This window comes from Sorex fumeus, unplaced genomic scaffold (genome assembly GCF_029834395.1).
Source record: "Sorex fumeus unplaced genomic scaffold, SorFum_2.1 ptg000018l, whole genome shotgun sequence".
Taxonomy (NCBI): Eukaryota; Metazoa; Chordata; class Mammalia; order Eulipotyphla; family Soricidae; genus Sorex; species Sorex fumeus.
Genome location: NW_026606075.1, coordinates 34,609,500 through 34,627,912, shown reverse-complemented (window position 1 = coordinate 34,627,912; position 18,413 = coordinate 34,609,500). Strand labels below are relative to the sequence as shown.

Below are 18,413 nucleotides of genomic sequence, written 5' to 3'. Positions count from 1 at the left end.
AATTGTGTTAAAAGGACTATGTCTCATTTTATGAGCAAGTACTTTTCATCTGAAAAAATTAGCAACTTATATTCAGAATAGTTCTTTGTTTCGTTTTGTTTTCTTAAGCTAGGCATATAGTATGTTTTCTTACATGATTAATTTAAATTTATGGTTTCTGATGTTGAAGTCTGTATTTGATTGTGCCTCTTTTCATAGGAGAAGGGGGTATGATCTTCCTGATTATACTATATTTGTTTCTACAAAACAAATATTCTTTATTTGTTTCCACGAAATCCCTATGATTTCTATTAGAGTATCTTTCACAAGTACATATATTTTATTCTTTTTTTACTTACCTTTTTTTTAAAGTTGAAGGTGTCTGGGATCAAACCCATAGCTTTAGACTTACAGGCAAGCTCTCTACTGCCAAGCTACATCCCTAGCCCCAAAGATCATATAGTTAGTGATATTTCAAAAAAATTCAAGATTTGGACTGGCATTTGCTGTTAATAAAATATCCCACTTAATAAGAAATAAAGAAAAGAAAATTTTCAGTGCCCAAAGACCTTTGTTCTCCATTATTAAAAGGTAAAAAACAGTGATAAAATGATCTTTATCAATTGAACTTCTCTATGAGGAAATTAACATTTGAAATAAGCCGTTTCAAATGAATACATTCATTATATGTGTAACAAGCATAAATTTTAATCTTCACAAAGGTAGCGAATCATTATACCCAAAAAAGAACAGAAAATTTCACTGTAAGTACAGTTAATTAGAAATCATCTCAATATTTCTAGCATAAGTCAAGCATAGGATGTGAGGCTGGATGTGACTTTAGAGATTGATTATCTAGTTTTTCATTGGATTGGGCCATATATTAAGTCCAGAGAGCTGAGGGGACATAGGGTCACACAGTGGGAGAGTCAGGAAAAATGTAGGTTTACTGATACATATCTGGTAATGCTACAGATTTTTACAAATGCTCTTTTACAAATAAACTATAAAGCCTGTAGCGGTTTTATGGAGATTTTTCAAACTGTGGGAACTGTTGCTTTGAGTTGTTATAGACCCTGGGCCCCTTCTCCATGGGAAACTTACCTTCAGTATTGGAAATGGGGGTACTGTCACATTTGCTTTCACACTGTTGCATCGACGGAGGCCGAACAGTTTCGGGACAGTCACTAGACGCCTGTCCAGTGTAGGAAAGACATTGCACAGTTCGCATTTGCTGCCCAAGGCCACATTGAGCAGAACACTAAATGCCAAAACACAAAACAAAATAGTGATTTTGGGGAGGTAAAAATAAATGATGTCATTAAAAAGTTTATTTATATGTATGTGTGTGTGTATATATATATATATATTCATACAAATCAGTCTGACATATGTCTATCTCTGTTATATATCTACTTATCAACTTTTAAAAAATAATGTAGGAATACTGCTATTTGTTTGGCCATTGATTAAGCTGGTTGAATTGGGCATGAACACCACCTTATCAACATTTGAGGCTAATGTGGTTCATCTAGGAGGAGTGTCTGATTAGGTCATTCTAATATAGATAGAATGGTTTGGAAACTCAAGGATCATGTTACTACCCTAGAAAATAAAAGCTAGGAGACCCTAGCCCAAAATAGATGATCTGAGATTATTATTCCAACAGTTTCAAGTGGGGGTTGTAAGCTCTACCAGGAGTATGATGAAGTAGAATAATCGGGACAAGGATATATCTGATATACAGACAAGCTTGTAGAGCAACAAGCTGATAGCCCATTGAAGTGTTCTATGGCTGATGAAAATAATAAAAGGTAAAAGGTAAAGGCCCTCCCGTTGATCGTCGATTTGCTCGAGCGGGCCCAGTAACGTCTCCATTGGAGACTTTGTTGTTACTGTGTCTGGCATATCGAATACTCTCGGTAGCTTGCCAGGCTCTCCGAGAGGGGCGGAGGAATCGAACTCGGGTCGGCCATGTTGGCCGCTTGTAAGGCGAACGCCCTACCCGCTGTGCTATCGCTCCAGCCCAATTCAAGATAATAGCAATAATTTCTGTGGGTTTAGTGATGAGGTTTTGTTTGTTTTGTTTTAAAAACAAAATACCTATTTTGCTTAAATAAGTACCTCGAGTTTCTAGGGGATTGTTAGTCACACAAACCAGAGTGACTCCCTCTCCTTTTTGATCTGCTGGGGATTCAGTAACTACAGAATTAGTTATTCTCAGTGGCTTAGTTTAGCTGGGGCTGATCAGTTGCTCAGGGAGAGGAATAAAACTGCACCTATTTTTAGAGCTACACCTAGATACCAGAAGGTGTGTGAGATTTGGGATGAAAGTGAAAAGGAGATATCTGAAGTCAAGAAAGGCAATGGTGATATTTACAAGGTAAACAAACTGGAGCTCTGTTGAATTTCTTTATAAAAACTCACAAAGCACTTGGAGAACATGTGTGGATGTCCATTTTAAAATTTCATAATAAAGGCTGACAGATAAATGTACCATTAAAATGTATTAAAGCAACTTTGGGAAGGAAAAGGTATTTTTACTGGTGAGTTTTGTTTTATTTTCTGTTTGTTTGGGGGCCATACCCAGCTGTTTTCAGGGCTTACTCCTAGATCTTGCTCAGAAGATCATAGGTAAGTACAGGGATGGAACCTGAGCTGTTTTCAAGCAAGGCAAGAGCTTTGTAGACTGTGCTACCTCTCTAGCCTCTCTTCACTGGCTAGTTTTAATATTAGGAAGCTAATCAGAATTTTATTAGGGGATAATATACCTTGACAACATTTCGAAGACTCTTAACTGTTACTTGGTGAAATCACTAGCATGCAAAATCTCTCAAGCAATCTTTATCTATCTAAAAGAAAACAGTAACAAAGAGTAAAAAAGAGATGCCTACCTGGTTTAAATAAAAATTATGACCTTCTCTAGCATGACACCAATTCTGTGTTGTGAAATGGTCACAGTCCTACAGTGAAATAGCTGCATAAAATGCTTAACCTAATCATCTGTATTGCACTTAAATACTTCATAAACATAATGCTGTTATACAATTTGTTATTTTTTTTTCTTTTTGGGTCACACCCAGTGATGCTTAGGGGTTACTCCTGGCTCCGCACTCAGAAATTACTCTTGGCAGTAATCAGGGGACCATATGGGATGCTGGGAATCAAACCCGGGTTGGCCAAGTGTAACGCAAACACCCTACCCGCTGTGCTAATGCTCCAGCCCCTTTATTATTTCTTATACAAGTCAAATGCTAATTATTTTCTGCTTCTACTTCTTTTGCTGGGGCTGAATGCAGAGCAATATAAATATACTTACAAATATAAATATTTGCTTTCTGGAAACTTAAATAATCATTGCACTCTCAACTATAACAAAAGAGGTGTATAAAAACTGCTAAACTATAGCAATCTTAACTTTTGACCAACACTTTAGCAAGTACTTCTCTGAAATGCCATTTTAAATAAGGAATGACAGGTCAACTGCTGATGTAGTTATATTTTATTTATTTGGATCTCAGATATTTTCAGTGAACTCGCTACAAGGTTAATTATAAAACCACAGAAAGGGCCTTTAATTATAGAAATGTACTTTCTGCAGGATTTTAAAATGCCCCTTATAATGATCAAAAGAAAAATACCTAATTTTTCTTTATTCAAATATACCAATTGTTTTTAAGGGTTTAAGGTTGCCTTCAGCACATAATACAATTTAAAAGTAAGAAAACTGGAAAGACAAATTGGAATAAAAATGAAATGAGTGTCACATAGAAATACATAAATAAAAAGCCCTAAACTATTGCATCTTACCACATTACATACATGAAACTAACCCATTGAAAAATAAGTCTGAATAAATCTTTCAGAGACTGGCAGTCCCATTATCAAGGTAGTTACAGTTCCCACATCTTTTCTCTCAGATTGAGGTGTTATTTGACAAAGGAAATTAAGACATTAGTGTGACTGATCTGTCTTTTAGTTAGTTAAGAGAATTGGAACTAAAATTCAAAATTTTGGTTATTTGCTCAAATCTCTGGCCACCTAGACAATTTGTCTTTAATTTCAATGAAAATACTAGGATTCAAGAAATCAGGATGTGGGAAGAATACAGGTGTGGGAGAGACAAATGTGTCTGTGCGGCCACAGACACACTCTGTGCTTTGCTCCACACACAGAAATCATATCTAAACACATCTCTTGAGCCCTGACAATAGCCACTCAGGAATCTCTAATGTCTCAAGGTGCTGCTTCAGCTGGAACCCATGGTGCAACAGGCTTACCTGGCCCCAGTCTCCAGTGACCCAACGTGGAGGAGGGCAGCGGCCCAGACTACAGCGCATGCGGACAGGGGGTTTGCTCTCCTCTGGACACTGAGCAGCTGGGAATGTTTTAGAGAGGTCACTGCTCTTGCACAGAACAATTCGATGCTTGAATCCTGGACCACACTTGGGAGTGCACTGGAAGTAAAATAAATACTAATAAATAAAAAAGGTCTAAAGAGAGGGGGAAAATTCAAGAAGTCTTTTTTAAAGTGTGTATTTGGGTCTATACTCTGCATAGACACTACATTCTAGGCTGTTTCACAGATAGAAACATTTCTTAAGGTTTTTTTGAGCAGAAGTACTTTTATCTTTTTTTCCATAAGGTCTTAAGAGCTAAGTCCAATGTTTGCTTTTCTTGGCTAACATATTTTCTTTCTTTCTTTTTTTCTTTTAATTGTTATGAGGTTTATTCCTCTAACCCCTCCCCCCCCCCACATCCTTGACCACATACAGCTGTGATAAAATTCAGTTAATCGTTGGAATGTGGAATCCTTGGTTTCTTCTTTCCTGGGTGTAGGGTGTAGTCTTCTAAAAAAGATTTTTATGTTAGTAGACCACAAGGCTTGTCTTTGTGAGAGGAGAAGTTAATTAGATTAGATATTCTTATAGAATTAAGAATTATAGAATTAACAGAACTGGCAGAGGAACCCAGGTGTGTAGGACCCGGGGCTGAGATCTCCAAGCCTGCACGGTTTGGGACTGGACCTGTCAGTAGCTAGACAGTTACACCCTCCAACTGCCGTGTAACCCCAACAACGGCCAGGATCCAGAGATTATCACAACAAGCTCCCGGGAGAGCACAAGGCAGAGTCTCCTACCCTGTGTCTGACTATCCTCGCCAGGGCCCAACAGCTGAAGATCTCCAGGCCCCAGCCAAGGCCTTACTGGGGCCACTCTCCACACACTTGGTTAAGCCTCAGACATAACAGAACTGGCAGAGGAACCCAGGTGTGTGGGACCCGGGGCTGAGATCTCCAAGCCTGCACGGTTTGGGACTGGACCTGTCAGTAGCTGGACAGTTACACCCTCCAACTGCCGTGTAACCCCAACAATGGCCAAGATCCAGAGATTATCACAACAAGCTCCCGGGAGAGCACAAGGCAGTCTCCTACCCTGTGTCTGACTATCCTCGCCAGGGCCCAACAGCTGAAGACCTCCAGGCCCCAACCAAGGCCTTACTGGGGCCACTCTCCACACACTTGGATAAGCCTCAGACATAACAGAACTGGCAGAGGAACCCAGGTGTGTGGGACCCGGGGCTGAGATCTCCAAGCCTGCACGGTTTGGGACTAGACCTGTCAGTAGCTGGACAGTTACACCCTCCAACTGCCGTGTAACCCCAACAATGGCCAGGATCCAGAGATTATCACAACAAGGTCCCAGGAGCGCGTGGCCGCATTCGCGGCCGCGCGACTATTTATTTACTTTTCTCTAAGTTTTCAGGGTACCTTAAATATCCAACCCGCACGGCAGAGCCTGGCAAGCTATCCGTGGTCTATGCCAAATAGACCAAATTGATATGCCAAATCCAGTAATAAATGTATCTCATTTCCCTAACCCTGAATATGCAGAGTCGAGAAGGATATGGAAGGAGAGGCTGATAAAACACCAAGGCAGACATAGGCTGCCAAAACGCAGAAAAACAAAAATGATTGTCTGTACTTTTAATGCTCGTATGCTGGCATCTGCTGCATCCATTGAAGACCTTATGGTACAAGCACGAAAGATCAAGTACGACATCATTGGTCTGACCGAAACGAGAAGACATCAATCCCATCATGCTGTTTTTGACACTGGAGAAGAACTGTTCCTTGGAACATGTGATAAAAGAGGCATCGGTGGTGTCGGTATCCTTGTCAACACAAACTTAGTAACGAGCATTGATTCATTTGAATGCCTAACAACCCGAATCGGACGATTACACTTGAATAAATGTGGCGCACTACCGGCAGTTTCTATTTTTGTTGTCTATGCACCAACATCCAGTTATGGTGAAAGAGAAACTGAGAAATTCTACATGGAGCTGGAGAAGTTCTATAAAGAAGATCACACCTTCTACAAGATCATTGTCGGTGATTTTAATGCCAAGATAGGACCAAGAAGATCAGTTGATGAACTCCACATCAGAACCCATGGCCTGGAATGGAACGAACATGGTGACAGACTGTCTGAGTTCATCATGTCAACCAAAACCTTCCATGGTAACTCACAATTCCAAAAGGCTGAATCTACATGTTGGACATGGGAGTCTCCCGATGGACGGTTCCACAATGAAATAGACCACATCATATTCAATTGGCGGTTTTGCCTAACCGATGTTGCTGTTGTCCCAAAATTCCAAACGAGATCAGACCACCGTCTTCTTCGTGCAAAATTCTACCTCACAGAACAAGGAGAAAAGAATGCAAGGTTTAAGAAGAGGACTCCCAGAACAACCACCAACTGGGAGCTCTTTGGCTCTATTGCGGCAACATGAGAAGACGCCGTCATTGACAACATTGATGAGGAATACGATCGAATGATTCAGCACCTCCATGACTGTGCAAGGAATGCCAAGAGAGAGATAACCACAAAAAACCATCTTTCTTCAAACACTCTTGAACTTATTCACCAACGTGGCTTGGCACGTGCCTCAGGCAACCACAAGCGAACATCCGAACTGGCAAAACAGTGCAGAGAAGCCATCAAGGATTACCTCAAAAACAGGAGAGCAGCAGTACTGGTAGATGCAGCAGAAGCTGGGAAAAACATTCGTAATGCCCGCCTGTCCTTCACCAACTACAAAACCAAGATGACTGCCCTCCGACATCATGATGGATCTATCACATCTTCCAGAAGGGCAATGGAGAAGATTATTCATGACTTCTACTCAGATCTCTTTAATAGCCACATCCACTTGCCCACATACCACATACCACATGATGGATATGTCGTTCCCAATGTTCTCCCTTCCGAAATCCAACATGCCATCTCGTCGGTAAAGAAACAAAGAGCACCTGGCCCAGACAAGATCAGACCTGAACACCTGAAGAACTTACCATCAGTACTCATCAATACATTGGCTCGACTCTTCACACGCTACCTGTCTGAATGCAAGGTTCCATCCCAATGGAAAACCAGCAGGACTGTACTACTATACAAGAAAGGAGACATCCACGACATTGGCAACTATCGCCCAATCTGCCTATTGTCTGTCATCTACAAACTATTCACTCGAGTCATCCTGAATAGGATTAGCAGAACACTAGATGAAGGACAACCATGTGAACAAGCTGGATTCCGAAAAGGATTCCGTACCATCGACCATATCCACACAATAACCAAGCTCATTGAGGTATCTCGGAAGTTCAAGATGCCACTCTGTCTAACGTTCATTGATTTAAAGAAGGCCTTTGATTCTGTTGAGACGGAAGCGGTCATGGAAGCCCTAGCCAATCAGGGCGTACAAACTCAATACATCAGGATCCTTCGTGAGCTCTATTGCGGATTTACTACCAAGATCTCACCATTCTACAAAGAAGTAATCATCCATATCAAGAGAGGGGTTCGGCAGGGTGATACCATTTCACCAAAACTCTTCAGTGCCACCCTTGAGAACATCATGCGACGGCTGGAATGGGAAAACATGGGAGTGAAGATAGATGGTCGGCAACTACACCACCTCCGCTTTGCTGATGACATCGTTCTAATAACACCAAACATCAGCCAAGCGGCACAAATGCTGAACGACTTTGACCGTGAATGTGGAAAGGTCGGACTACAGCTGAATCTTACGAAGACAATGTTTATGAGAAACAGCCTGTTCCTGACGCTCCATTTGCTCTCAATGGAACCACCATCTCCGAATGCAACAGTTATATATACCTAGGTCGAGAAATCAACATGATGAATGACCTGGCACCTAAGTTGCGCAGGAGGAAGAGAGTGGCTTGGAATGCCTTCAAGAGCATTGAAGAAATAACTAAAAAGACAAAGAACCTCCAGCTACGAGCACATCTCTTTGATTCCACTATTCTTCCTGCATTAACATATGCCTCAGAGACCTGGACCCTACGAAAACAGGATGAGAACGCTATTCGGGTCTCTCAAAGAGGAATCGAAAGAACTATGCTTGGAATATCACAATTCACTCAAATGAGAGATAGAATCCGGAGTTCTGATCTTCGTCAACGCTCAAGAATCAGGGACACTGTCTCATTTGCCAAGACATCAAAAATCAGATGGGCTGGACACGTAATGAGGTTTACAGACAACCGCTGGACTAGAGCCATTACTGATTGGATTCCACGGGACATCAAAAGATCACGTGGACGCCCACCTATAAGATGGTCAGACTTCTTCGTCAAGACCCTAAATGATCGGTTTGAGGCTCTGCATGTTCCTAGAACGAACAGATACCACTGGGCTACGCTAGCACGCAACCGGGATGAATGGAGACATTACTGGCATCTGCTCGAATAAATCGATGAATAACGGGGATTAAGTGATAAGTGATTCTTATAGTAGCGAAGAACATATGGTCACAGGTGAAGATTTATTGCATAGACAATTTCTGGACTTTTCCCATTCATCATTTAAAGATAATGCATCTGACTGCTCTATCTGACTAGCCATTTCATATTAAGGAAAAGATGCTTCATCCTGTGTCACACAGCCTGTCATTGACCTCTTCTCCAGGTTATGGAATGATGTTTCTAAAATCACCTATTTAACTTGGTGGCTTAAGAAAGTCCTCCAGCGTTGTTGCTTGTGCATCTGAATGCTTCTTTAAAATACGTAATTCCTCTCTGTCAGGTGTATACCATATTAACCATTGTAATTTGAAGTCTTGTTTCTATACCTATCATTCATTCAAACAAACAGGAAAAAACCCTAAAAACATTTCAGGACTTCTATAGGGTCTTCTACAGGAACCACCGGACCGACGGGATGGGGAGGAGCAACAAGCACAAAATATGTCAAGGGGTTGGGCAATGCATATAGTCCTGTGTCCCTGATTCCCACTCATCTCTTTTGTAATACGGACGTCCGTGTGCTTCCAGAACTCCCAGACTATGTGCTCCTTAAATTGTTCCACTTGTTTTATCTTATTTTTGTTTTGGGGTTACACATGATAGTGCCCAAGCCTTATTCCTTACACTGTGCACAGGGATCACTACCAGTGGTTCTCAGGGACCATGTGTGGTGCCATCGGCAAAGTAAATGCCTTAACCCCTGTACTATCTCTCTGACCCCATCAGTTGTTTTATCACTGTATGCAGCTCAACCTGCACACCAAGATTCAACAGAGGGCTTAAGAATGCATTCTATCTTCTTCCCTCCACAACAATACACATCTGTCTACTTTAATGTACATGTAATATATTAAATTATATATAATATATTATATATGTGCTCTTTCAGAGCCTTCGCCACACAGGCTGTTTCACAGAGCCATACCCTCTCTCCACAAACTCTGCAATCCATGTTCAAGTGCCTTCGGTTCAGTTCCTCTCTGTAAGTACAAGGACTTTACTTAGCATTGCACTGTGCTAAGTTGGCCGCTCTGGACAGCTGGTTTACCCACTTCTTTGGTGCCAGGAACTTGTCCAGAGCTAGTCTAGGTTCTGTTGACCCAAATGAGAATTGAATTTTCAACCTGCCAATTGAGAATTAAATAAATGAAACTTTGGATAAATGAAAAAAAATTATTTTTGATAGTTGCTGTATATGTTACTGAAAAAGCTATATAACTTAGGTGGTTTTCTTGTTGTTGTGTGTGTATATTTTAGTTTTTGGTTATTGTTTTGTACCTCAACAGGACAGGGATATTTTAAATCATGTCACTGTAGCAAAATCCCCTGTAGGCTTTTGGTAAAAAGCTCGACACTTTTTGTCCAGATTTTAAATTTCACAGAATAATAACTTTTGCAGATTAAAAATATGTATGTATGTGTATATATTTTCATATATGTATATGAAATTATATATCTGAAAAGACGATTTTGATTCACCACCAGGTAAATCAAAACACACTAGTTGCAGGATTGGAGGTAATTATTGAATCTGCTGCATTTGACAGAATGAAAAAAAGGAATTTTTTTTTCATGTGAAACTCAAGGATCCCATGAACACTTCATAACACTGAAAATAAAAGAATTTATTTCCTCCAACTGAGAAAAAGTTTTAAGATGCATTTTGAAGGATAGCATCTAGTTCTTTCCAAGATGACTCCAAAGGAGGCTTTTAGTTTGGAACTTGGAGATTGAGATTCCTGATCCCAATTCTCTTTTTCACAGCCAAATCAACATGCTGATTTCCAGCTGCTGCCTCACTCTTCACATATAATCAATCACAGTTTCAATTAAACCCTAAGTCTCTCTCTCAGATCTGTTGCTCTCTGTCTTCACTGCCATGAACCTCACTTCAGAAAATAGCATTTTCTATGTTTGGTATTGCAATGACTCTCAATAGGCCTCTGTTCCTTGCTCTTAGCTCATTCCATCCACTCTCTGAAGTACAGATCCAAATTATATTCTTTTCTGATTAAAAAGAAAAGGTCCTCTAAGGCTTACTGTCATCCTCAAGACAAACATTCAAACTTTTTTGGTTTGTTTTTGTTTTGGGGGCCACACCGGTGATGCTCAGGAATTACTCCTGGTTTTGCATTCAGGAATTACTCCTTATAGTTCTAGAGGACCACCTAGGATGTCAGGGATTGAACCAGACTGGCTGTGTGCAAGACAAGAACACTGTACTATTGTCTCACCCCCTTAGAGATTTTAAAAGTACTTCCTGTGCCCCAATAGGAAGGCATTGCCTACATCTCACAACGAAAAATAATTTGCAATATTCCCTAGAGTTAGCTAGGTATAAAACTAGTACTGCCACTGCTGCTGTTATTACCATGCTTCCAAAACTATTATTATATAATAACAATAGCTGTTTTCCTATAATAAACACTATATTAAGTGGTTTGTGCTAAGTGCTGTAAGTTACATACTCATCACAAACATTTTATACAATGACAATCATTATTTTTTTCTAAATGAAGTAGACAAGTAAATGACCAGTAGAGTCAACAACTTTAAAATAGCAGGCCTGGGGGCTGTAGTGATAGCACAGCGGGTAGGGCATTTGCCTTGCACGTGGCCAACCCGGGTTTGATTCCCAGCAACCCATATGGTCCCCCAAGCACCGCCAGGAGTAATTCCTGAGTTCATGAGCCAGGAGCACTGCTGGGTGTGACCCAAAAAAGCAAAATAAATAAATAAAACAGCAGGCCTATTGCTAAGGCCTACTGAGTGTTACCTGGATATTAGGTACTATATATTTTGCATGTATTAAGCCTTAAAACAATCCAATAACTTCATATTTCAAGAAACCAAAACATTCAAATGTGATCTCTGGTCCAACATTCTGTAGAATGAGTGATGCCCTAGTTTAAGTTTCCTAAATAGGCTCCACCTGTGTTTGGTTCTCTTAATGTTACATCAGATTTCCCCCATCTTTCATGCATTTTGGAAGTCAAAACCTTACAGACTTCCTGTCACCTTATTAATGTCTAATGCTCTCTTGACAATAACGATATTATTATCTTTCATTCCATTAGAGCTTCACAGTTCACACCTTCATCAAGACTCAGTAGAGAGAAAGTGGTAGAGTTGGAACTAAATCCTAAATCTTTGAATGCATACCTTAGCTTTTAGTGTCAGTAGAAAAACAAGTTATGAGATCACTTAAGAAGCTTTAGTCAGCAGGTATGGTGCTGCCAGCAGGTCAATCTGTACCTGTGAGTCGAGTGCATCAGCATCCTGATGGCGCCTTCAGACTTCCAGATACTCCCAAATTGCTGCTGTGCCTTTGGCCAAACCCCAAAAACTTGGGGCAAAGTTTACCAAGAAAGTAAACGGTCAAAAGTTAGGTATGTGGGAGACACACTCACAAACCACCTCCGGCTCAGTAGCTATATAATTGGAGGCATGGACTCTCTGGTTCCTGGTCAAACTGCTTAAGGGCCATGATCCCAGAGACTCAGAAACAAATCTTGAAACCCAATGGCTTTTGGCAGAAATGCATCCAGTCCTTGCAGTAGGTTACCAGCACTGGTCAACCCCAGGTGGGAATAGGTTTTGTGCCTTGGCCTGTTCCCCCTGGCAGCCTGGTGGCCGTCATCCTCCAGAGGCCATTGGATTTGGGCCTGCAGTGATGAAACACGCGGGGCCTTATCGGATGGGGTGGAGCCAGCCCTTTCCTCCCCATCCCAAGGAGACCTCGAGTCGCCACCCGTGAACGGCCTCTCTGGCTCCTGATCAAGCTGCTTAACGGCCATGATCCTACAGACTCAGAAATAAATCTTGAAACCCAGTGGCTTTGGGCAGAAATGCATCCAGACTGCACAGCAGGTTACTGTCACCGGGCCACGACAGGTGGGAAAGAATGCTATCCCTTCATCTGCTCGCCTTTGGCGGCTCAGTGGCCACCACCCGCCAGAGGCCATTGGACAGTCCAGTTTGGGCCCGCAGTGATGAGACACATGAGGCCTCACGAGATGGGTTTGGAGCCAGCCCTTTCCTCCCCACCCAAACGAGAGCCTGAGTTGTTGCAAACGAATGGCCTCTCTGGCTCCTGATCAATGGTCATTATTAATGGTCCTGTTTAATGGTCATGATCCTAGAGACTCAGAAACAAATCGTGAAACCCAATGGTTTTTGGCAGAAATGCATCCAGTCCCTGCAGTAGGTTATCGGCACTGGGCCACCAGGTGGGAATAGGTTTTGTGCCTTGGCCTGTTCCTCCTGGCGGCCCAGTGGACGCCATCCTCCAGAGGCCACTGGACAGTCAGGTTTGGGCCCGTAGTGACGAGACACGTGGGGCCTCACGGGATGGGGGTGGAGCCAGCCCTTTCCTCCTCGTCCCAACAGGACTCCGAGTCACTGCCCACTAACGGCCTTTCTGGCTCCTGATCAAGCTGCTTAATGGCCATGATCCCAGAGACTCAGGAATGAATCTCGGAACCCAGCAGGTTTTGGCAGAAATTCTTCCAGATTTAAGTATTAAAATTTCAGAATTTCAAAATTGTGTGGCCACTACTGTAGCCACGCGACATCATATGTTTTACATAACCAGCAATAGAAAACAAATTTTCTACTGTTGCCTTTTTAGCAGATCTGAGTGTTGGGGTAAAATCCCAAATAATAATGGTGGGTATGGTGTCAAAATATTCAATGTAATCAAAGTAGAGAGAGAGAGTAATGTGGAAATCATCTGCCCCACAGGTAGGGGGAGGGTGTGGGAGGGGGGAATACTGAGGTTTTTGGTGGTGCAGAATGGGCACTGGTGAAGGTACGGGTGTTTCATTGTATGACCGAGACTTAGACTCGAAAGCTTTGTAACTGCTCTCAGGGTGATTCAATAAATAAAATCATAAAAAATGAAAAAAAGAAGTATTAGTCATTATAAAATACATTAAGAGAAATTATGAGAGGATAGAAAAGCTTGTCAGACTTTAGGCAGAAACACATAGGCTTTATAGGGAAATCAAGTTGGATACTGAGTTACAATTAGCTTTCCATATTGGGAACATTTATTTAAAAATGCATTTGTGTCATTACCTTCCACACTTCACATTTTAAAAGCATGCATATGCATAATAAAGCCTAGGACACAAGTCTCTTGCTTATGCTAATATCTTTTTCCAGTAGCAAAAAATTCCCATTATTTGAAGACTGTAGTAACATCTAGAAGTCTTTCCTAAGAGTCTATGCCAAAGTTCTGCTTGCAATTAAGCGGGACAGACAATGCAAGGACGGACGATTCTTTCATCATGAGAAATTCCCAAGAAACAAAAACAAAACCAAACAAATAAGATCGATAATAAGGAAAAGAAAAAAAAAACACAAGACAACATTCGTATTTATTCCAGGTCAAGTGTCTTATTCCTTTGCCTGTCACAATGTACCCAATCCTCAGGGAAATCTCAAAATGAATTCATTTCACATTCATTTTATAGGTGGGAAAGTAAACACTAAGAAGTATGGATAAATACCAATGGCAGGTTCCTAGTGGAACAAAGCTCTAAAAAATAAACACACAAAGACAGTCTTTTGTGGGATGATGTTCTGTTATATGCAAAAATGAACATTTTCTGAGGTAAGAAGTCATTTTTCAAAAATCTACAGCCAAAATTCCACTAAATAAGCCAAGCATATTTATTCTGATCCCACTGGAAGCAGAGAAATAATCAAGAAAGTTATTCTGCCACATTTTGAGTTAATGGATACATCAGCTCTGAGCCCCTCATATTTGGCCATAAACATCACATGTCTATAGCCAAATTCTCCACTCTGGTCTTTGCAAATACTGCATTTTTAAAGGATGATAACAAAATTAAATGTCTAAAAATTGCTTGTAAAAAAATTAATAATGTCTTGGGGATGCCACTTAGGTCAGCTTCATTCTAAGTGGAACTTTATCCTGCAAATTTTTTTAACCTTACATCAGAGACATTCAAGCAGAGATAACCCTTAGCTTATTTTTATTTTTACTTCTTCTCTCTGCTTTATTTAATTACATTTCATCTTTGCCTCTTTTTAACCTTCTGATAAGCAAATTTTTATCCATCTGACAGTCTCAGTTTTATTTAGCTATCTAATAAATAAATTCCAGAAAAGCAAGATATAGGTATGATTCTGCACATAATTACCAGAATTTAACTTGTTTATTAATGTTTCAAGGTATTCTACAGGATACTCTCTGGTCTATACTCATGCAAAGGATATATTTTTGCACAACTTTTTAGTATCAAGTAAAACTTTTTAGTAATAATTAGAAATTAGGTATTTAGTTCAGTAATAAACATTTCTTTTAAAAATATTAAAACCAAGTTATATTTATTTGTTTTGTTTTAGAGCCATATTTGGCAATGATCAGGGCTTATTCCTGGCTCTGGGCTCACTCCTGGTGGGGTTCAGGGGACCACATTGGGTGCCGGGATCAAACCTAGCTTGGTTGTGTGCAAGGCTGGTGCCCTACCCACCGTACTTTCTCTTCAGACCCCAGATTAAAGCCAATTTATAGATATCAAATTCCATTCCATTCATTCTCATAATCAACACTAGATAGCTGGTAGAAGACTTATTTCAAAGAATAATTTATTCATTAGTAAAATTATATCTCACTACTGCAGGTAAATAGGCATTCTTTCTCTTTTATCATATATGCCAGGTAGGTAAAGGTAAAGGTAAAGGCCCTCCCGTTGATCGTCGATTTGCTCGAGCGGGCCCAGTAACGTCTCCATTGGAGACTTTGTTGTTACTGTGTCTGGCATATCGAATACTCTCGGGAGCTTGCCGGGCTCTCCGAGAGGGGTGGAGGAATCGAACTCAGGTCGGCCATGTTGGCCGCTTGTAAGGCGAACGCCCTACCCGCTGTGCTATCGCTCCAGCCCAGAAAAATCACAATTATTTAAAATCTAACCAGATCATTTGGGTTTTATTTTTTACCATTTCAATGGAAGAGGTGAATTTTATAAGCTGCAAATAGACTTTAACTTTATGATCAAAAAGCAAAAACTACATTTTCGTAAATAAAACATTTGAAGTCATTAGGGAAAATGCTTTAGCTTTCACCTGTAAAGAACAGAAATAATCTGCTTTGGGGTTAAACTGAGTTCTCTTTAAATGGGGGATTTATTTTACTTAGTTGTAAGAGTAGAATCCAGGGCAAGCAAGGTAAAGTCAAGACTGTTTTCTAAAACAAAGCACAGTCGCCTGCAGGTAGATTCCCTGACCTCAATTTATCTTAAGTGAGATCACCTAAATAAAAGTCCTATAAAGTGACTTGAGTATGAAGTTGGTCTTTCACTTGTGCCCTAGTAAGGGCAAGAAACAAACATTTTTGAATGGGTACTCTGTGGGAGTCAAAGGAATGGTGTAAATACATCAAAAGAATGGCCTGGGACTGCTGGAGCCCCTCCCCAGCATGCAGCAATACTTCTAGCATTTTCTTGCCAAGAGAGGCCAAAAAGCAAAAAGCTACTTGAATCAGCATAGTTTGAGTGATCTCAAGAGTGAGGCAAGACCACAGGAAATGGGAAGTTGTGGCTCCCTTAGTCATACAAAAGGTGGCCCAAACAGTGTATTGCACCCAACTAATTTGGCTTTGGCTTCTTTTTACCCTTTTGCTATAAGCATGGGGTAGGTTTCACTGATGAGGAAAATAAAAACAATTCCTGGCATTGTAACAATGGAAATCTCAAAGGAGAGCAGCAGCAAAGGGGGCAGGGCGGGTGGAGGGCAACACGGTCAAAGGGTAAATTCCTCTCCCTGCAGCATGCTTTCACAGGTTGAACCTCACCCTTGTGATCAGCAGGGCACAGACAGTGCAGAGCTGGAGGTGAGGAGGGGTAGAGAGGAAAGCTTTCATGGGTGTGTGAAAAGAATACTCTGAATATTTGCAATCTTTAACTGAAAGAGATTGAACACTGCCTACTCTTCTGTTGGGTCTTCGACTCTTACCTCTAGTAGAACGTGGTCCAGTTCTATGGGAAGAATAGGCTGTTTGATCACTTTGTTCAGAAATCAGTGCCTCTTAAAAATATTTACTCTTATTTACTTTTAAGCCACTGAGAGAAGGGGTAGATTTCAGAGCCAAGTAAGGAAATGGAAAGGTTATAGTTCTCCCCTTTCTTTGGAACACAAATGGGAGAAACCGTACAGGGCAAAAGCCAGAATCTTAAGACAGTAACGGCAGCATTTTTTGGTTTTGGTTTTTGGCCATACCCAGCAGTGCTCAGGGCTTACTTCTGGCTTTGCTCTCAAGGATCACTTCTGGCAGGCTTGGAGGACCATATGGGGTGAAAGGGATTGAATCCAGGTCTGCTGCATGAAAGGTAAGCACCCTACCTGCTATACTATCATCCCAGCCCTGAAAGCAGCATTCCTTGATCTATGGTATGCACAGAATAACATTCCTGCACTGCCTATAGAAATAGCAATGCTTTTTTGGTTTGTTTTTGTTCTGTTTGGGAGTCACTCACATTCAGCATTGCTCACAGCTTATCCCTGCAGTCCTAGCTGGCTTGGTGGATCACTTGGGATGCGGGGGAATCAAGTCCCAGGTCAGCCACATGCAAGGTAAGCACCCTATTATTTTACTATCTCTCCAGTCTTCAAATACCAATGCTTTGTTTGGGACAGGTAGGGTCTATGCGTGTATGCCATACCAGTGTACCACCTCATTTTCCTATGCTCTGGCTTGACTGTCTTGAAAAGAAGAGCACAGATGTGATTAGAAGCCCCCTTAGTTTACAATAGGTAATAGGCAGCCCCCATAGTTCTGAAGAGTCCCTTAGAGACTTCTGAGCAAGTCGCTTTTAAGAGTGGACAGATAAGATTAAAAAAATTAATGGTGGAGAGAAGGCAACAATGGTGGTGGGATTGGTAGAATATTAAATGTCTATAACAAATCATCAAGAACAACTTTGCAAACCACAGTGTTAAAATAAAGTGGGGGAAAAGTATATATATTTCAATCTCATAGATCCCAAAAGATATTGTGTTTAATATAATTGTTTTTATATCAATTTACCTTTATATCAATAAAGAGGTAGGAAAAATATGCAAATAAAATGTCTTTTAGCATAAATTATGTGGTAAAAAAAATTAAGAGTAGGATAGCTACAATGTACCTGAGGTCACATGTAGAAGATAACACTTCAAATGGCAATTTCATTGAAAACATAACAGTAATATATGCAAACTATTTCTTGGGGTGATGTTATTTGACTGTTTTATGATTAAAAAAATTGAATGACAATTAAAAATGTAGGTCAAGATACCAATCTGACATAAGTCTGCACATGAAGAGGCTTTACTTTTTCTGTGATGAGCAGATGTTTCCTTTGGAAGCTGCTTATGGACTTGTGTGGTTTTCTCCACTCTCTGTATAAAGATAATGTGATATGGTCAAGCCTTCTTATTACCTATCACTACTTGGTCCAATCTCACCTTCTGTTTATTTATTTATTTTGCTTTTTGGGTCACACCTGGCGATGCATAGGGGTTACTCCTGGCTCTGCAACTCAGGAGTTACTCCTGGTGGTGCTCAGGGGACCATATGGGACGCTGGGAA

At 40.8% G+C, this 18,413-nt stretch overlaps 1 protein-coding gene across 1 annotated transcript in view; it reads right to left on the bottom strand.

Moving 5' to 3' along the window:
- ADAMTS6 (ADAM metallopeptidase with thrombospondin type 1 motif 6) overlaps positions 1–18,413 on the bottom strand; it is a 312,693-nt gene that overhangs the window by 18,106 nt on the left and 276,174 nt on the right. The window contains exons 23-24 of the mRNA XM_056112563.1: positions 4,260–4,436; positions 1,084–1,240 (exon numbers count right to left, since the gene is read on the bottom strand). Of these exons, the coding sequence (XP_055968538.1) occupies positions 1,084–1,240; positions 4,260–4,436 (334 nt within the window). The remainder of the gene's footprint in view (positions 1–1,083; positions 1,241–4,259; positions 4,437–18,413) is intronic.